This window comes from Syzygium oleosum, unplaced genomic scaffold (assembly GCF_021117445.2).
Source record: "Syzygium oleosum isolate NSW1041296 unplaced genomic scaffold, Sole_v2.1 Sole_v2.43, whole genome shotgun sequence".
In the NCBI taxonomy this organism is placed as follows: Eukaryota; Viridiplantae; Streptophyta; class Magnoliopsida; order Myrtales; family Myrtaceae; genus Syzygium; species Syzygium oleosum.
In genome coordinates, this window is record NW_026607527.1 from 1,468,682 (window position 1) to 1,487,849 (window position 19,168).

General features: G+C 40.5%; 3 protein-coding genes across 4 annotated transcripts; all 3 read right to left on the reverse strand.

Moving 5' to 3' along the window:
• On the reverse strand, nt 1-2,075 carry LOC115691392 (H/ACA ribonucleoprotein complex subunit CBF5). Of its 2 annotated transcripts, none has more exons than XM_056306306.1 (5): nt 1,892-2,075; nt 1,593-1,747; nt 719-777; nt 525-656; nt 1-452 (listed from the first exon to the last, which is right to left on the reverse strand). In XM_056306306.1, the coding sequence occupies exons 1-5, from the start codon at nt 1,978-1,980 to the stop codon at nt 393-395; spliced, it is 495 nt and encodes a 164-aa protein (XP_056162281.1). In that variant the 5' UTR covers nt 1,981-2,075; the 3' UTR covers nt 1-392. The 2 variants fall into 2 exon arrangements, with proteins under 2 accessions (XP_056162281.1, XP_030473869.1); XM_030618009.2 differs by having other exon boundaries at nt 1-420; nt 1,892-2,071.
• Nucleotides 2,076-3,786: 1,711 nt separating this feature from the next.
• On the reverse strand, nt 3,787-6,786 carry LOC115691391 (pentatricopeptide repeat-containing protein At1g03540). The gene is made up of 2 exons (XM_030618007.2): nt 4,615-6,786; nt 3,787-4,501 (listed from the first exon to the last, which is right to left on the reverse strand). The coding sequence occupies exon 1, from the start codon at nt 6,524-6,526 to the stop codon at nt 4,715-4,717; it is 1,812 nt and encodes a 603-aa protein (XP_030473867.1). The 5' UTR covers nt 6,527-6,786; the 3' UTR covers nt 3,787-4,501; nt 4,615-4,714.
• Nucleotides 6,787-9,765: 2,979 nt separating this feature from the next.
• On the reverse strand, nt 9,766-18,156 carry LOC115691390 (cullin-1). The gene is made up of 20 exons (XM_030618000.2): nt 17,977-18,156; nt 17,064-17,233; nt 16,863-16,962; nt 15,336-15,521; nt 15,086-15,133; nt 14,799-15,002; nt 14,632-14,709; nt 14,353-14,442; nt 14,180-14,260; nt 14,028-14,090; nt 12,722-12,757; nt 12,545-12,631; nt 12,320-12,469; nt 12,175-12,230; nt 11,421-11,541; nt 11,177-11,338; nt 10,905-11,048; nt 10,561-10,779; nt 10,253-10,420; nt 9,766-10,171 (listed from the first exon to the last, which is right to left on the reverse strand). The coding sequence occupies exons 2-20, from the start codon at nt 17,201-17,203 to the stop codon at nt 10,070-10,072; spliced, it is 2,235 nt and encodes a 744-aa protein (XP_030473860.1). The 5' UTR covers nt 17,204-17,233; nt 17,977-18,156; the 3' UTR covers nt 9,766-10,069.
• Between the last annotated feature and the right edge of the window lie 1,012 nt (nt 18,157-19,168).

Genomic DNA, 19,168 nt, shown 5'->3' on the forward strand with positions numbered 1-19,168 from the left:
TGGTAAGAAAAAGCTGTCTAAATTGCTCTTCATAGGCCGAAAACAAATTCCCCAAGTACTCATTTCCAAATACGTGACTACCATCTTCTCCAAAAGAATGAACTAAAAATCTAGTTGTTACCTGAGGAACTACTGAAATGTGCAGGTAAACAACTGTTTCAATGTCGCAAAAACATTCAATGAAACAGCACATATGGGGGAAAGAGCCTTTGCATTTGACTTGTCCTAGTTTTCGCCACTAGATCCTCAAATTACCTTAGGAAACGACATTTGTGTTTCCTCCGGGAGATTCGCAATTTAGCGCAACTGGATTTGTACTTCAATTTGTTTCTGCTTTACCATGAAAATCATCCCCCCTCACAATTTCAACTTCATCTTCTTGGACTTCTTCTTCACAGAACATACAACATCTTCTGGTATCTACAATGAAATAAACTTCCAAATTGGCAAAACTAGCAGTGGCAGGAGGGAGGCAAATTAGGTAGCGACTAACAAACAAAGCTGAAGCAGTATTGAGAAAGTACCTTTCTTTTCTTGATCTTCTTATCATCCTTCTTATTCTTCTTCTTTTTCTTATCCTTCTTCATCATTTTCTTATTCTTCCTATTGCTGTTCGTCTCTGTACTAGTTCCAGTTTGTCCTGCATCGAAATGATCCTGCACAAGCGTATAAGATCCAAGAACTGAGACACAGGCAAATAAGCACAAGCAGTTCCTACCTGAGGATCATCGAAGGAATCAACATGTCTGATTATTTTTCCTGAAGTTGAGATACTGCCTGAGGAAAAGGGAGATTAAAAGCTTAGCCATCAGTCTGAATTAGTTACTAATTTCCTCGACTTCAGCACCGCACAATTTATTCACAATTTTTTTGTAGGTCAAAATTTTATTCACAAATTAGAAAGGTCACATTTTCATACCACACAAGCCAAAACAAGAAGGGTAGAAACTCCACCCTCTAGCTGAGCAACTTTTTGCTCGAACCTGGAGCTGACATATGATTTTACCAACATGCATCAACCAAGAACATAAACTAAGCACAGAGCAATACTATTTCCAAATTGATCCTCCCTTCTATTGATAATAACAGATGGGTAAAGCATAAAATGTGGCCAAGACTCAAGAAAGAGACCATGGGAACATTAGCATCCATTAGGACACGGATTTACTTCGACGCTGTAACAACACCAAAAGAGTGAATTGTCAGCTTCCAAAGGCAATGCCTCACAGCCTGGTCTGAGTCCAAATAAAGAACGATTACAGCATCGTCACGGAAAGCAATTTGAATGCAACAAACCCCACTTGACATTAAGCCTTAAAACCCCATCAGCTAACCGATACCTACAAAGTTTTATTGATAACCAAGAAAGGAAGCCAAACCTCACAAATGAACAATTGGCAAGATCAAATTTCTCATCATCAACCAACAACACGCCATCACCATTACAACCACACCGAGCCACAACTATCTATATCAACATTATCATTCCCAAATTCTCACACCAGATAAAACGCGCAATATAACAACAATCAGAAGAAAACCCAAATCAATTAAGAGCACAGGCCAGCGAAATTTGCACAAAAAACAATTACTTGCAGTGGCACAGTCTTTGGCATTCTTGACGGCGAGCTCGACGAGATTGGGGTCGATGGACGCCAACCCCTGCGGCTCCTGCAGCTTGCGCTCCAGGAACTTGGCCAGAGCCGCCGCTTTGTTCGTCCTGATGGCCCCACCGGGATGCGCCAACCTGCGAATCGCAAGCCGACCGCTCTCGCGCATTCGAATCAATTCAAACACAGAATTCATCCAATCTTTTTCCCCCCACCCATAGTTTTCTTCGGGGGGGGAGAAGGGTTTCGAATGGGGACTGACTGCGTGATGGAGAGCGTACCTGGGTCGAGAAGGGGGCGGCAAGGAAGGTAGAGGCGCGAACTTGCTCCCGCGAAGAGCTCGCTTGTCTTCTTCGCTCAGTCCTTCCATGGATTCTCTCTCTCTCTCTCTCTCTTTCAGACCCACGGAAGCAGGAACAGCGAGAGGGAGAGCGTGTCCGGGGCTCGTGAGCCCCACGCCCTCGCCTGTCTGTTTCACTTTGAAACAAAAACATGCACGGGAGTTTAAATATTTACGTGGATAACTGATAGGGTTAATATCACGAAAAATCTCAATCTATACATTTATGATAAATGTATCTCAAACTAATTTTTTGATTATCAAAAACCCTAAAATGGTGCACATGTGATAATTTTGCCCTCCGTTAGTTTCCGTTAAATTTTACAGTCAAATTTCCGAATTGAATGACACATGGCAATTAATGGATGTACTACTTTGGGATTGTATCCCCCGTTAATCACATGTGTACTGATTTATGATTTTTCGTGGTATTAATTAAATATAACGGAGGGTAAATTTGTCATAAATGTACCAGTTGGGATTTTTGGTGGTCAAAAAATTAGTTTAGGATAAATTTGTTACAGGCGTACCAGTTTGGAGTTTTTGATAATAAAAAAATTAGTTTGGAGTAAATTTATCACAGGTGTACCAGTTTAGGATTTTTTGCGGTGTTAACCCTAACTCATATGAAATTTTTTTTTTCAATCGTTTGAATGTATCGAACAGGAAACTAAACCAGTGAATTTCGTTAACTTGAACTAATGGAAAGACAATTTTGAACATTTTAGATAAATTGAATAGATATCAAAATTTCATAAATCACATTGAACAAAAAAAAAGTTCAGGAGCGACTTTGTTTATTTTGCCATAGTTCAGAGGCCATCTATGCCATTTTCTCTTTCATGAAATGAATTATTGCAAATTTGCAAAACTATTTAGAAAAGCTAAAGCATGTTGAGATTTCAAAAGAGTTACTTATTTTCCTTACATTTATAGTGAGCATGTTAGTTTGAGAAAAAGACATCTTTTAGCTACCCAAAATTTCCAACAACACACGGGTGCTTACGTTATCATGTCACAATGGATCCATCTAGTTTGAAAACGTGCATGTTCATGTATATGTAATTACCTTCGCATCATTATCAAAGAAAAACATAAGCAATCGTGCTTTACGTCTGCATAGTCGTATATAATCACTTCACTCTGGTCTTTTTCCAAGATTATTGTAGCAGTTGTGCTTTGCGTCTTTACTTGACTGATTGCGATTTGTTTATCATATCAGAGCCTAATATATGATAGACGGATTAGGCACAAACAACCGAGAGGGGACGAGGAAATCCTAACCTCTTTCGCGTTCAAGTGCTAGACAGTATGTGCAACGTGCATAGAACGACCGTGCGCATACAAAAACAACTACTTCTGTCAATTGAATATAAAGGGGAGTGAAGAGTAGAAGCAATGCAAAGCATCTTAATAGTGATTTAGCCTGTTCGAGCGACCTACCTCTCTCCGAGTCGTAACAGCCCAAATCAACGCTGGAATCATCTATTGAAATTCTTGCAACGTTGACCGCATATACAGAAATTGTAGATGCACAGATCTCTACGTAGAAATACATCCAGATATACATAGCTTCTGCACACAAGAACAGCTAGAAGATGAACATTCAGAACATAGACTAGTTTTTTGTTCGTTCTTTTCCCAACTAAACTTCTGCCCTTTGGTTGAATTTTAATGCCATTGCACATCAAGTGACTTTTGAATCCCACGAGTAGCATTGGTTCTGTCGTTTGCAACTGTGGAACTTCACTCTCAGCTCCGTAGGAACAGTTTTCCAAAATAGTCAGTTCTGCTTCTACAACGGTCTGTAGCTAGAACATCTTCTGCAGTCAGGTATATCCAAGATTTTGCATAACCAATCTTGTTCTCCTTTTACATTTAGGTGCCACCAAGCATATTCACTTATGTTCTGTGGACTGTTCGCCTTCTACTTGGTTTATCCAAACTCTTCAACAATCACATGTCTTTTAGCTTGTTCACCATCTGCAAGGTCCACCCAAGCCCACCGACGTCTCCATGTCCTCTAGTCAGTTCAACTTCTGTTGTTCCATCCAAACTTTTTGACAATCACATGTCCTCTATTTTATTCGCATTGCAAAGTCCTAGACATTGACATATCTCATGTCCAATAACTAGTTCATCATTTCAAAAGTCTGTCCAGTCATTAACATATTCCACGTCCAATTCATTGTTCACCTTCTGTAGAGCCACTTTGGACGCCCGTCCTGTTACTAACATCATCTGCATATAAATCCATGTATGTGAAGGCAACATCTTCTGCACACTCGGTTACACATGGCAGTATACTTAAAATGTTTTGTCATTCTCAAAACACCGTAGGGATTTTTCCTAACAGAGTCATCAAAAAGCTTAGTTGGTAATCAGTCTGATTCTGGAGACAGCCAAATCCAGCAGTCTGTGGTCTGGTGAGGATGGTGCTGGCAGATCGATGACGGTGGCAACACCTGTGGTGATCATTGTCCCAGGCTCCCAGTGCAGATGGTGCCGGCAGATAGATGACGGTGTCAACAACTGTTGATTGGCCTTAAGGCTATACACAGTGGTAATCCAGTTAGTAAGTTCCGCAAGATTAGGCAAAGAGATGCTTTTAAACAATAGTTCAACTTATTCAAAAAATAAAGCCCGCTATGACAAAAAATTTACCTTATTGTGTGCTGCTCTGCTGCCAAATGGATTCGGCGATTTGCTACCACCTTAATGTGAATGTGTAAACAATTCATCCAATAAACTGCAGGTTTAAATTCTATGTCCAGCTCATAGCCGGCATCTTCTTGACCTTCCTATCATCCATTAGGCTTCTAATCTGCAAAGCATCACTCCACCTTCCAACAGATCTGTAAACATTTGCCAGAACAACATAACTCAAGTGGTGATCGGGTTTCAGTTCCAAAATTTTCTTTGCGACGCGCTCTGCAGAAGCAGAGTTTGTATTGGTGGTGCATGCACTGAGAAGAACTTCCCAAAGAGATGGATCATCTCTGTATTCGGCATTCTCTACTAATTTTTCAGCCTCCTCCAGGAGACCTGCACGGCCAAGAAGATCTACCATGCAATTGTAATGCTCTGTTCCTGCTTTGATCCCATACTCTTCAGTCATCAAAGTAAAATATTGTCGCCCTTGATCGACCAAACCTGTTTGGCTACAGGCAAAGAGAACCCCAACAAAGCTGATATAATCAGGTCTGACCCCTGACTCAGCCATTCCGTCGAATATTTCAAGAGCTTCTCCACCTCTTCCATTCTGAGCAAAGCCACAGATCATTGAGTTCCATGTTATTAAGTTTCTGACACGCATCCTCACAAATATTCTATAGGAAAAATCTATACAACCACATTTTGCGTATAAATCAACCAAAGCTGATTCTATGATAACATCTCTCCAACCAACTCTCCTCACATACTGGCAGTGGACCTCTTTTCCTGGCCTCACAGCTGCCAAACCTGCACAAGCACGAATTATTGTCCCAAAATCATAGAGATCAGCATTACCCATCTCACGGAAAAGCTGAATTACGGTCTCGAACTTTCCACTTTGACAGTACCCTCCAAGCAATGCAGACATGGAAACCGAATTCTTGTTGATCATCCTATCGAAAGCACGTTGAGCTTCATCAAGCAACCCACACTTTCCATACATGTCCACGAGGCTGCTCTCGACGACAACATGTCCACAAAGACCAAAGGTGATCACTTTGGAGTGTACTTGTTTGCCCTGTTTCAACCACCCTAAATTGCCACAAGCAGTCAATACACTTCCAAATGTGAAATTGTCTGGCTTCAAATGGTTCCTTTGCATGTAATAGAAGCACTCCAATGCTTCCTCATACAAATCATTCCTCGTATACGCCGAGATAACGGAAGTCCAGCAAATAGCATCTGGTTCAAGCAACTCATCAAACACCCTGCGTGCTTCATTCAAACAACAGTTCCTTCCATACATGTCTATCAGAGCACTAGTAATAACGCGATTCGAGCCGAACCCATACCTAAAAACGACCCCATGAAAGCACCAACCTAACCTCACTCTACCAAGCTCCGAGCACGCCTTGATGACCGCGGATAAAGTAAAACAATTCGGCTCAATCCCACTCCCCGGCATTTCCCAGAACAGCTCCAGCGAGTCCTCGCATTGCCCCACCTTCGCGTACCACGATATCATCGACGTCCAAGAAATCACGTCCTTAGCGAACAAGCCGTCGAAAACTCTCCGGGTCTCCGAAATGTCGGAACTCGACTTGAAATACAGAGTAATCAAGCTGTTCCCGACGAACCCATCGGCGTCGAGGCCGGACTTGATCACGCGAGCATGGACTTGGAGGCCCGGGTCGAGCGAGCCGGCCGCGGCGCACGTCTGCAGGAGGGAACCGTAGAGGCCGGGCTTGTTGCTTACGCCGGAAGGATCCGTGGAGTTCAGGAGCCGGACGGCGTCGGCAAGCGCCCTCGCTCTGCAGAGGCGGACGATTTCGGCAGCGTTGTCGGACGAGAAACTCCTGGGTATGTCGAGGGCGGCGAGAGAGGGCAGAGAGCTGCAATGGCGCTTCAAGAAGAGCTTCATGAAACGTTAAGGAGACGAACCAAGAGACCAATATCTTCTCGACCCAGAAGCTGGTTCGCCTCAATCCGGACGTCAGCAGTCAAGAAACATCGTTCGATTCGAAAGACAACGTCGCCCGAATCGAATCAAGAGCTCGTGAATGACCGAGAAACATCGTTCGACCACGTTTCGAAGCAGTGTTCGCGCTTTCCTCTGCTCTGGACGCAGTCCCGCTTGCAACGGGAAGGTGGATGTACTGCTCCCGGCGGGAGATCCGGACCCGCCCGACCCGACCCGACCCGTATGAGCAGATGAGAGCACGTGACCTCCACGTGATTCATACATTGGTCAATGGCCCGGGGATTTGAGTTAACAGTTCAATCCTCTCCATCTTTTGCTGCTATAAGAGTTCCTTTGATCTTCAGGTTCTCGTTCTTTTGCAATCGAATTATTCCATCATTTGTTTTATATAGGCGGTCGGCGTCGCTGGGATTAATGCACATAATGTCGTATGAAAGCCGGGTTTCTGACTGAAAAAAAAAACGCCGCGTGATCGAATAATTGTCACGGAAATGTAATTAAATCCTAAAACCTTTAAAAAGTGCAATGAAGTCCTAAAACTTGTTAAATTGAACCAATCAAATCCTTCCATCGATTGCATTTTTTGAAAGTTTTAAGACTCGATTGCATTTTCACGACAAGTTTTAGGACTTGAATGCAATTGAGTCATAAATTTTTTAAAAAGTACAATTGAGTCCTAAAACTTGTCATGAAAGTGCTTTTGAGTCCTAAAACTTATAAAAATTGCAATCAAATCCTAAAACTTGTGAAATTGGTCAGATCAAAATTTTCCGTTGATTGCACTTTTTAAAAGTTTTAGGAATCGATTGCTCTTTTTAAAAAGTTTAGGACTCGATTACACTTTCGTGACAAATTCTAGAACTTGATTGCATTTTCATGATAAGTTTTAGGTTTTTTTAAAAAGTGGACCGACTCTCGCATGATACCGGTAGGCGCTCGACAACCTTGATGGTGCTCGGAGTTGCTGGACCCTTGCTAGATGGTCTTGAGTCCCTCGCGAGTCACCAACGTGGATAATGTCATCCTCGCCAATGGGCCTTGGGGCGGGATGCGTTTCTCTCTCTTTAAATTCCATTTTTATTTTTCTAATTTATTGAGTAGTTTTTTTCATGTTAAATGCATCATGTCATCAATTTAATAATGATAAATTATGGAAGAATTTGATTGCACAAATTGAAAAAAAAAAATAAAGGATTTGATTGCATAATGAAAAATCTGAAGACCAAATCGCACGGACAAACAACAAATAAATTATTAGAGTTATATTTAACACCGAAATAACTATCAAAAACACAAATAAATAATAAATGCCACTTTTGGAAAAAATCTCTTCCTCAAATCAGGCTTTATTAATAGATTCCATCAATTTTATTATTATTATTATTATTATTATTCGAGATCAATGCATGATAACAATCGTATGTAGCTTCCTAAACCTCTTTCTTGAACAAACAGCATACTCCTTCGTTTATTCTACCCAATGGCAGGCACCAAGCTGAATCAACTAAGTAAATAAATATTTAGTTGATAGTAATGCCAAGCTCTCAGCACTGCCATTGTTGTCATATTGGTGAAACTTTTTGTTTATTTGTATTTATATGTACACTTACATGGAGGGTATTCATATCTTAATTATGTGTGTTTAAAGTAAAGTAGATTTAATGCTTATTTTAACCATTTATTCACATTCACTAAATTTTTCATGTTTGAAATGCAATGATCTAATATTATTTTTTTTCACAATCATGTCATTGCGCTTAACGGTATCGGTATTTGGGTGTGGCACTTCAATATTACGGTGGAAATCAAACCGTCGCGCACGTATCAACCTTAAGTTGCCCTTTTTTAGTATAGATTTAGAAATTGATTATTTTTCTCGGCCACAGTGCAGAGTTTGATTACACCAATTTTAGTGCACCAATTAAGTACTTTAAAAGAACTCAATTGCATTCTGTACAACATCTTCTTTTAACGAAAACGCTAGAAGGTAGATCCGATGTTAAGGGGGTTATAAGGCCTTCCGGATTTGGAAAGTGCTTATCGACTGCCTGAAACAATGGCAATTTCATCCTCAGCAATACTGCTACGAGTTATCAAATTATGTCAGCACATAGAGTGCATCGGACACTAAGGAATCGAATGCACCGCTAAGAAGTGTGGCAAGGACGGAATTGAATCCATCAAGACTGTTCACCGACGACATATATTGGCTCTGTTGAAAGATTTCGGTTCGAAAATAGTGGTAACAATTCGTGCTTCGTGTTATTCATATCACTTCCCGTCATTGCAAAAATACATCGATATGGTTGCGAAGCGCTTTTCTTGTCATTATGTTAAGTAGTGTCATGTCAAGTAGAGTTCGGATTTCTCATAAGAAATTCCTCTCACGCTCGAGCCTTGGTTCTCATGTCTTGTTAGTGTCTAGTCGACAACGAATTCACGAAGGGCAAAGGATCGATAGGAGATCTACGCTATGTTTGGAAAAAGAAGAGAAAAATGAAGGTAATGTAAGTTTAGACGAAAAAGTGCCCAGTCTGTAATTCTCTCTTGAGGGAAAAAGAGAAGATCCGAGTTTCGTAAACATTTTGCATTCCAATATACTTCTATCCCTCCTAGCAAACATAGCAAGAGTGTGTCAAATGGACGAGAACAAGGGTTAAGCAGATTCAAGATGGAAAGAACATATCACCGAGGATACCCGGTTCACTCGAGTGTTGGTAGAGGATAAAAGGGTAAGACTCCATGTACACCGACTAATGCGAGCTCGGACAATTTGCAAGATCGCGAATCGGTACACCTTTAACGAAGGAGAATGCTAAAATCCCAAAAGGAAGCATGGTAGAAGTTTGTGATGACAATGTGTGAAGATGAGGAACACCAAAAGACAGAAATGCTTCAATTAGACTCTGCGCTGAAACAAACCGTAAGGGGACTAATCGATTTGGCAACTTCCCTCCCTCAATCTCTGAGAAATTAGAGTTTTGTCCTCCCAAATTTGAGGAAAAGAAAACCAGATACTTTTCACCTTATCAACATCGCTATACACCACCACATAAATTTCTGACTGTCTGAATCCCGGTTCACGAAACAACAATTCACCGGATGGCCGATAGCTTAAAACATAGGAATGAAACATATCTTACTCCAAATAAACTTCTCTCGGGACAGGCAGAAAGGGATTATTGAACAAGCATGAAAAAGAGCTTGCGTTACTAACTAAAGATGTTAAGATGGTCCAATTGGCGCAACTTTACCCATTGGAATAATTTTAAATCTTACCAACATGGCGAAAACACCAGCTCTACTCATTCACGCTCAGTCGTGTAGACAAAATGTACAAGCAATCTGAGGTCCTGCCTTCCCAGCACTGAGAAGAGATGCATTTACATTGTTTTCGGGGCCACCACCAAAGGGATCTCGGACTTGATTCCATACCATTGCAGGAGCAGAAGTCATTCGATCTGGACAATCATCCAGAATATGTCATGCCAGATATCTGAACAAATTGGGGTTGTCTTTGTCTCTCTCTAAATAGTCCCGAGTGATCAAGTCCTCAATCCTTTTCTTGATTGCCTTGAAATCAGGCTGCAATAAAACAAAATCAGTCGATAAAAAATGAAAGAACGAGGATGAAGGTGATGGGTCAACACAGTGTCTAGTAAAGACCTTAAACATACGACCCAACTGCTCAACACACTCCATGACCAACTGCTGATGACCCAAAACTTTTCGACTCTTCATGATACGCACAATTGAGGCATCGATTGCATATCTCCGATCCTTATCAACATCTTCTATCACTTTCTTCTTCTCATCCACAGGAGGAAGAGGAATCTGCATGTTGGGAAATATTAAAACAAGATTGCACTGATAAATAAGGGGAGAAGAACTAAAACAGGATTGCAATTAACTTTTGTTAATGTAGAAAGACAAGGTCAGACAATTCAGGACAATTTAAAAACAGTCCGTTATACCTTGATCCTCCGCATTTTGTCAGTGAACTTGGAGTTGAACTCAAAGTGATCAGTAGGAGCGATGGTTTTTGTGTTTGGTTCTTTGTTAAGGATCTTGTACTTGGCACATGATAAGGAGTGGAGAAGCCTCACAACATCATCATCAGTCAAATTCAACTGGGTCATTATCTCCGAGTAACTCAGTCTATCGGAAGAGTTGAATAACAACAGAGCTGAGGCCTACAAAGCAATGGAGAGGGGAGAAAAAGTTTTCAAGTGAAAAAATACATAACACAAAATAACAAATCCCAAAGTCTACCAGATCTCAAAATTGATAAAAACAAAAAGTTCAAAAAACAAATTACCTGGTATGTTGTCACTATCAACTCCATGGTTTTTGGCTCAAATTTACCAATAATGTTACAAGTCCCTAAGGAATAAATCCATGTTAGCTTTCGATGCTTTGTTTTTGTCTGGTAGAATTCCCTGAAAACTTCAACACACTTTACCTGAAACAACCAAGAATTAACAATAACTTTTAAATCTGAGATAAGTAATATATTTCAACTATCAGAAATTGCCTATGAACATCAAACCAAACTTCAAATTTTATATCTCAGCAAAATTCTGCGAGTACCATTTCTGCTGGAAGGTTCAAATCAAAGGACTTGTAACTTGGCCAAAAACCGGTAGTCAGAACCGTGACTGTCAAGTCAATGCCAGGATTTGCATTTGGATTATTACTGAGATACTCTTCAAAACTAGTTTGGTTTTCCTTTGCTAACGTCAAATCAGTAACCTGGATCACAGAGAAGCGAATTAGGAACGTATTGCTGCAGGTGAAAACTAGTTCTTAAGAAAAGAAATCTAGGAACACCAACCATCCCTTCCATCTTCGATGTGAACTGACCACCACACTGTTGCTTTAATTTAGTCAGGATACTTCTTTCATGGTCATCATTGGCACTCTTATCAAAGAGAAGTCGTCTAGCAAGCTTCTTCCTGCCAGTTTTGATGATCATTAGTAATCAGATCGATGCCATCACCAAGATTCAACTATAATGGATGACGACCACAATAGACTAGTAAGTGGATCCACATAACATACCCAACTTAGTGGGATGAGGCACTTGTTTCCAATAATTACCATGGCTCAGTTTCATATTCTAATGCATGGAGATTTTATTTGCAGACGTGAATAACATGCTTGATATATATTCTTGACGGTCACTGTAAATTGAACATGGAAATGGTCTTATGTTGCTTTTACTATAGAGATACAGAAGAGGGATGTTAATATAATATATAACCGAAACAAATGTCGATAACATAAGTTCTTCATCTTGAAAATCATTGGCATAAAGACTCGCACTGTACTCTCAATAAACTCGCACCCATTACTCAAGGGTCTAGTCTCCTATGATATTAAACTATTCAAGAAAATGAGAACTAGTTTTGATGTAACTAAATAATAGGTAGAAAACTAGTAAGCCTAATTTCAATATATCATGAACTAACTTTTAAACGGTACTACAATGGATACAGAGGCATAGAAGATGTAGTTAATTTCATTATCAACAGCATGGTCAGTAGGCTATGCACCCCCAAATACACCTCCAATACTAAAAATATTACCTATAGAACTCAGCAAAAAGATCCTTGTCACTGATATACGCGAGCAGCTTTACTACCTGCAAAAGGTACAATAACGATAACCACCTGTGATACTTAAAAGATGATGCTAGACTACATTACAAAAATTTATGTCCAAACAACAGACCTTCTCAAGCGTTTCTTCAATGGCTTCATCGCTCAATTTTTCACTACCTCCCTTCTTAAGTATATTATCACAAAAAGTTGCCAATAGCTCTGCACTTGAGCTTCCGCCGACACCCTTGTTGCAAAAAACCTCAAAAGCCTCCTTAAGTGCCTGTCAAACGGAACGTCCAAATGAGTATATATTTGATGTAGCTTTTTGAAATCACTTCAATCACAAGATAAGAACCTTATGGAAAAGGGTGTGGTTCTGGAAACAGTCATTCACATATGCCACATACTTATCATGTAGCTCAATCACTTTCCTAACAAAAACCTGCCAACAATGAGCTGAATCAATGCTCCTAAACAGACCACCAAAATTTTATTAACATATGGAGGAGAAGTAGAAGATCGATTGTATTACCTGTTCCTGCAAGCCAACTACATCCTTCTTATCGGCCTGTGAAAACGAATGAAGGGACTAGGTTACTTGTTTCATAAAATGTTCCAAGTCAAAACAAAATTATGCATAAATATCATAGATGTGCAACCACCCTAACTACGGATTGATGAGGATGACAAGTCCCAAACAATGAGTCAGATTTAGATTGGAATTTAAAATAGCACATAAATGGTGACTTGGTGAAGCGTAAATAACTTTATGAAAACCTAAAGCTTGGAAGCATCGAAGGACAATTTCTTCAGCATCATACTAAATAATAAAATTGCACCATACAATTCAAACTAATTGATTGCTAGAGCTTCAGTTTATTTACAATAATTCTTCAAGAGAAGACTACAACTGTATATGTAGAATATTCAAAAATCCTTTTGAATATTTCATGGACAGCGTTTCATTACTATACATGAAACAGCACAGGCATGAGTATGCAATAATCCAATTTTCTTGGCACACAGTATAGCACTGTAATCATAGTTGAATGATTGAATTACTACGTCAGCTCGTGGTTCACTTACGCCTGACTAATAAAACAATAACATAACGATGTATGTGTCAGCTATCTATGCTAACATGTGTAAGTAAATCATGTTCTCATAAATTCAGATCTTGGAATATGTATGGCATATCTAATGGTCACTAGTGTGATGTACATCTTCGCAAACACCATATCTCTCTTAATGATGGGTCTGGCAGATTCTTTCTTGTGTTATTGGCTCCTAATCTTTGGGCTCTCTCTCTCTCTCACACAGACACACATGGCAAGCTGGTCAATCTCCTCATTTGAAGATTAACTTCCATATTCTCGAATGAAGGAAAAGGTTTTTACCAAAACGGAGATCTAAGTCGGCAACAATGAAAATTCCATCTTCACTGAGGGTTGACAGTAATCTTATGTTTATAATAACATTGTGCATAGCTTGTTTGATCTAGAAGCCTACATCAATGAATCACATTAGATTTTTAGTCCAAAACATTCCAAAATCTCAGTTTGTTTTCTTCCGCCTTGTTAATCCAATATGAAGAATTGGAACTCTCCCTCTGTGTACTCAATTGATTCTGTATCAGCACCGAAGGATGAAGAATCATCTTGAGACGAGAGCAGAAACTGACAAGTAAAGCATGCAAATTCAGTGTCCGACGACTATCCAACAATACAGAAGAATGGAAGGAGACTTTGCTCATTCGACTGAACTAGAGCAGAAATTCTGCAAATTCATAACAAAAAGCCAAAGCCATGGACTGATGAATTGAAAAATTATATACCAACCTTCTTGCTGCTAGCTGCATCTTCTGCTTGTTTGACCAAGGCAGTGCCCTCGGCAGTAACATGCTGAAATATGCGGTATGAAAAATAAGGTAAAGGATGACAAAGGCAAGGGCAGTCTAATGACGATAAAATATGGATGACGAATAAAGGACCTGCTTAAATATGTTAGCGACAGGATCCAAGCCTTTTGGTATTTTTGAGAAAAGCCTGAACATCCTCGACAAATCCTCAACCTAAACAGCATTAGAAAACAAGGTAGGTAAATACAGCTCAAGTATATCCAAGACCAGATGCTCATAAAGGGACAAAAGCGCAGCCAGAATACCTTATCATCTCTGAGTAATGCATGACATCCTGAGTGCTCCTTTTCAAGTAGTTGGCTTGCATATACAGACAGCAACTCATGTTGAACTTTCTGAAGAAAGTGCAAACAGATAATTATATCAAAACTCAAAAATTGTATAGGTCAAATTCCAACCGGATCTTGGAATATTCAAAATCTAAGCAAGAATCAAACAGATGAACTATGTAAACAGTTAATTGCACAAGTTGTTCCACCAGACTAACCACGAAAGCCAAAATTAACACAAGTAAAGGGACAAACCTCTAGTAGCTTGGGCTCACTGCTAGAATGCAAGTAATGGGAAACCCTATCTTTCTCTCGTTTTAGGCACTCCTCTGCCTGGGAATCCCAATATCAAACATCAAACCTTATGAAATACCATCATCATCAAGATGTAAATGATTGATAGGTAACTAATTCTTATTCACCTTCAACATATAATCAGGACAGGAGTCCTCTAGAATCCAACTTGAAGCTTTACGGGAATAATAAGCGGCACTATCTTTTAGCAAAGCTGCTTCAAAATCATTTTCATAATAATCCATTTGTCCCATGCCAATTTCCACAAATATATCCAATATATTCTTCAACAAAGCTCGATCAATTTGCTCGCCTTCACGTTCTTGATCAATCTAATGTAAACAATTTCTGTTAGTTAATTCAACATTAACATTGAAGACAGAAAGGGACAGTAGTTAAATGGACACAAACATACCAATGAGATCACGGCATCCCTTACTTTCACCTTTAACTCTTGATATACCTTTAAAACAGCAAACAATGTACAATAGTCGAATATTAGAGCGGGCATCTATGGAGGAAACTGAAAATTACTGTATCAGAATAAACCGAAAACTCAATTATGAACCATCTAAAGGCCACAACCATCTATGGAGCAATCTAAGCTAAATCCCGCAAAAAATATAAAGAGAACAGCAAATCGAAAGATTGTATATAATTCATACCAGTTCGCGGAAGCAGGTCAGGCCGACTTCATTAAGGGCTGGCAGTGATCTCCTTGCAATGAAGTAGCGATCTAGATAATAGAAGAAACGAGAAAGCCATCTCACCATAACCTTATGATTCGCCCACCTGTTAACTAGCTCTCTCAACATAAACTCGTCATGCTTCTCTCTTAATGATGGCAATACCTAAATTGTAAGCAGAAGCAGATTTGTCAATGGATGATAAACTAAAATGACAACAGCTACATAAATGACAGGATACAACAAATAAGCTATATGCAGGTAATAACCAACTCTGCATTGGCATAATCATAAGATAATTCATTATTAGACGTCCCACCCCCACGCAAAGAAAAAGCAATAAATGTCAGCCCACCCCCCCCCCCCCCCCAACCCACTTTTCCTTCCCCCTGGAAAAAAATAATAACGTTCTTGTATAAGCAATTTATGCAAATTGATCTCATGTTTAGAGAAGAGGAGGATGAAAAAGCGAGAACAAGGAGGATGGGTAAAGAATGTACATTTCCTCAATTTCTCATAATATACCGAAGTATGAAATGGTAAATGGCAAACCCCTAGAATCATGGGCTACAAACTATAAGCAACAAAGCTCTGGACGATTTGACTGACCACGAAAACAGGAACAACCATACAGAGTCGTAAATAGGGCATATTAACATCTAGATATTGGGCAAAGCTACATAAAACAGCAAACTTCAATCCTTTTTTTCTCTTCTTTTCTTTTTGTTTGACCATCAACTTAACTGGCCTTATGTTTGGGTGTAGAACATTAGCTTGGACATTAGCTTGGAAGTAGAGCAGAGTGATGAGTTGTCTCAATCCAGATTACATCTAAGTTGCAGCAATAAATAAATTGACTCTTCACACTGATCAAGAAATTGACTTTCTAGAGTTCTACCAGACTTCTTCACAGAAAAATTTTGTATCTATTAACCATTCTTGGTTTTTCTGCTGTTCTTTCAGAGCTCTTAATTCTTCCAGAAACCTTGTCACCAGACTTCTTCTGACAGCCGACTCCTCGTTAATCCATTTTATGTAATCTCAGATGGTCGATACTATCTATTCTCCAAAAACGAATCAAGCTTTCACCACATGCCACAGTTCTTCTATCTTGAAATTACTATATTTTCTAAAATTCACAAAAAAAATCATAAAAGTAAAAATTTCTAATGAGTAAAGGGCAAGAAATAGGCTATAACGAGGAAAAACAGCCCAAAAATTTTCCAAAGAATTGAAGGACACTGTCATGAATTTTTAAATAAAGACAATTCCTTACTATACAAAACTGATGCTTAGGCAATGCAAGTGAAAGAAAAAACAGCCACTGAGAAAGTCAATGGCATATACAAGAATGCAACTCCAACAACAGCGCTAGATAAAACTTCTTTAATTCCATATCACAACTTCAAGTTTTCCAGACATGCAAAGCTAATGAAGTAAATTCAAGGGAAAACAATCAACCGATATAACAGAAAAAGGGAGTCATGGACAGTAAATCTTCCTCACCGTTGACATGATATACTCTTCGAAAGTTTCTCTGTACTTGTCATACAGTTGCTGGGAGTAATCGTGCGGGGGTTTTTGAGTACACATATTGTAAATAGTACTGCCAGTAGGATTGAGAAGAAAAAAAATCAATTATTAGCAAACCAAACAAGACGCTAGGATTACAATTCTAAGCGTCACAAATGCAGAAGCGAGACTTACGTGTAGAGCATCATGTAGTCTTCCGAGCTGAACTGAGTCTCGGGAACCCCTTCAAGGATGTTCTTGAGCTTCATTATACCCTTTTGCATGAACTCCAATCCTTGTTCCAGATCAATTGTTTTCCTCTCATTCGCCGCCATATCTCCACAATCTGGTTCTCAACACCAAATCTGCACATAGAAGCCGATTAAGTCATCGACGACAGAAAAATTGCGAGCCCGAACCAAATCCAACAATGCAATAAAACCTAGGAAAACTACTCTTCCACCGCAAGGCCAAAGGATATTCAATCGACCGCATCCAGCAGGGGACAATCGCTAATCGGCCGGAGAAGTATTTTAAAATAAATTCAAAACAAGTATCCTATTAGGACTCCGATTAAGGCCTCGGACGATCGCACGATCCGCCTTACCCAAACTCGATAATACCGCCAACATCTCAAGCAGCAGCATCATCAGCTTCCTAATCTAAACCCGCACCTGGAATTCTAATCCTAAATTCCACAACTCCAACCCTAACTCCAGCCTACCGCCGACAGAATCGCATCAACAAAGCTACCGGACCGAGAAATTCCCCCCTATCCACGGCGCCGTTTCCACGAGCTCCTAGGTAAACAAACAGACGGGGCGCGCAAACAAAAAAAAAAAGGAAGCCTCCGCGCCTCGGCCTCAAAAAAGCGGGGGGAAGAGCCAAGAGGCAAAACGGCGAGGCGCAATCGCTCCGGGAAGAGCGCGACAGATCCGAGGTCGATTCACCCGGAATCGAGCGGCAGAATCCAATGGCGGATCGGCGTCGGCGTCGTCGTCGTCGGCGGCGGCCGCGCGGCGATCGGGGGGAGCCACGGTGCGGCGAGATTGCGGAAGGGGACAATCACGGCACGAAGTAGGAAAGCCAGAGAGAGAGAGAGAGAGACCTGATCGTGATCGGCGGCGGCGGCGGGGATGGAGGATCGGCGGAACCCTAGGGGGATCGGAGGCCACCGGTCGGTGGAGGAGGAGGAGGGAGGGAGGGGGAGGATGGTGGGGAGGGAGACGCAGACCTCCGACAGTGCATTGATTTGTGAAGCAGGAAAACGGCACAACTGGGGGAAAAATCTCTTTCTCTGCCACTCTTTTTTTTTTTTATATATAATTCTTTCATCGTCAAATCCCTCATCTCTGTCTCCCGGGTCCGGGTTCGGGTTCGGGTCCGCGTCCGGGTTCGGGTCCGGGTCCCCCATCGGTTCTTTTCATTGACCCTTATTTAGGAGTTAATACCACGAAAAACCCTAAATTGGTACACTCGTGATAAATTTACCCCAAACCGATATGGATTTTCACGTGGCTCGGATATTACGAGATAAAATTTGACGAAAACTAAATGAGGGTAAATATGTCACGGGCGTGTCGGTTTGGGGTTTTGATGAAATCTTCGACTCACCATCGTCTATCTCCAATCTACACTGCAATTTGGTCTTCCGATTATACCGAAACTCACTAGCACCGTGTACCTTTTATTCGGGGGTTTATATCACGAAGAATAGCGTATGCTTGTGACAAATATACCCCGAGCTTATATGGATTTTCACGATCGAGTTATCGCCGAGCGTCATCCAGCTCGGCAATTTCAAGATAAAATTCGACGAAATCTAAAGGAAGGTAAATATGTTACGGGCGTACCGGCGTAGGGTCTCGACGGAAGCTGCCACTCGCCGTCTCTCCCGGCTCCCACTCACGATCTCTCTCTCTTCGGAGCGTCCCTGTGATCTCTCTCTCTCTCTCTTTCTCTGTGGTTCCTTGTATTGTGCAGAACGTACATTGTACTGTATGCCCTCGCCTGTTTATATAGAGGCTCAAGTCGTGGGTTTTTCCTTTAGGAGCGCGATTCCTTCCTTTCCTATTTTGGAATCCTAGATACATTCTATGTTTACAATAGGAAACTATCTCTTATCGATTCAAATTGTGACAGCATCAGGTTTAATTGCTCCCCCAAGTTTATCTATAATTAATCAGTATCTTCCAACCTGGCACCCCTCTTTATTAATTTTTAGGATTAATACCATGAAAAACCTCAAACTGATACACATGTGACAAATTTACCCCAAATTAATCTGTTGACCATAAAAA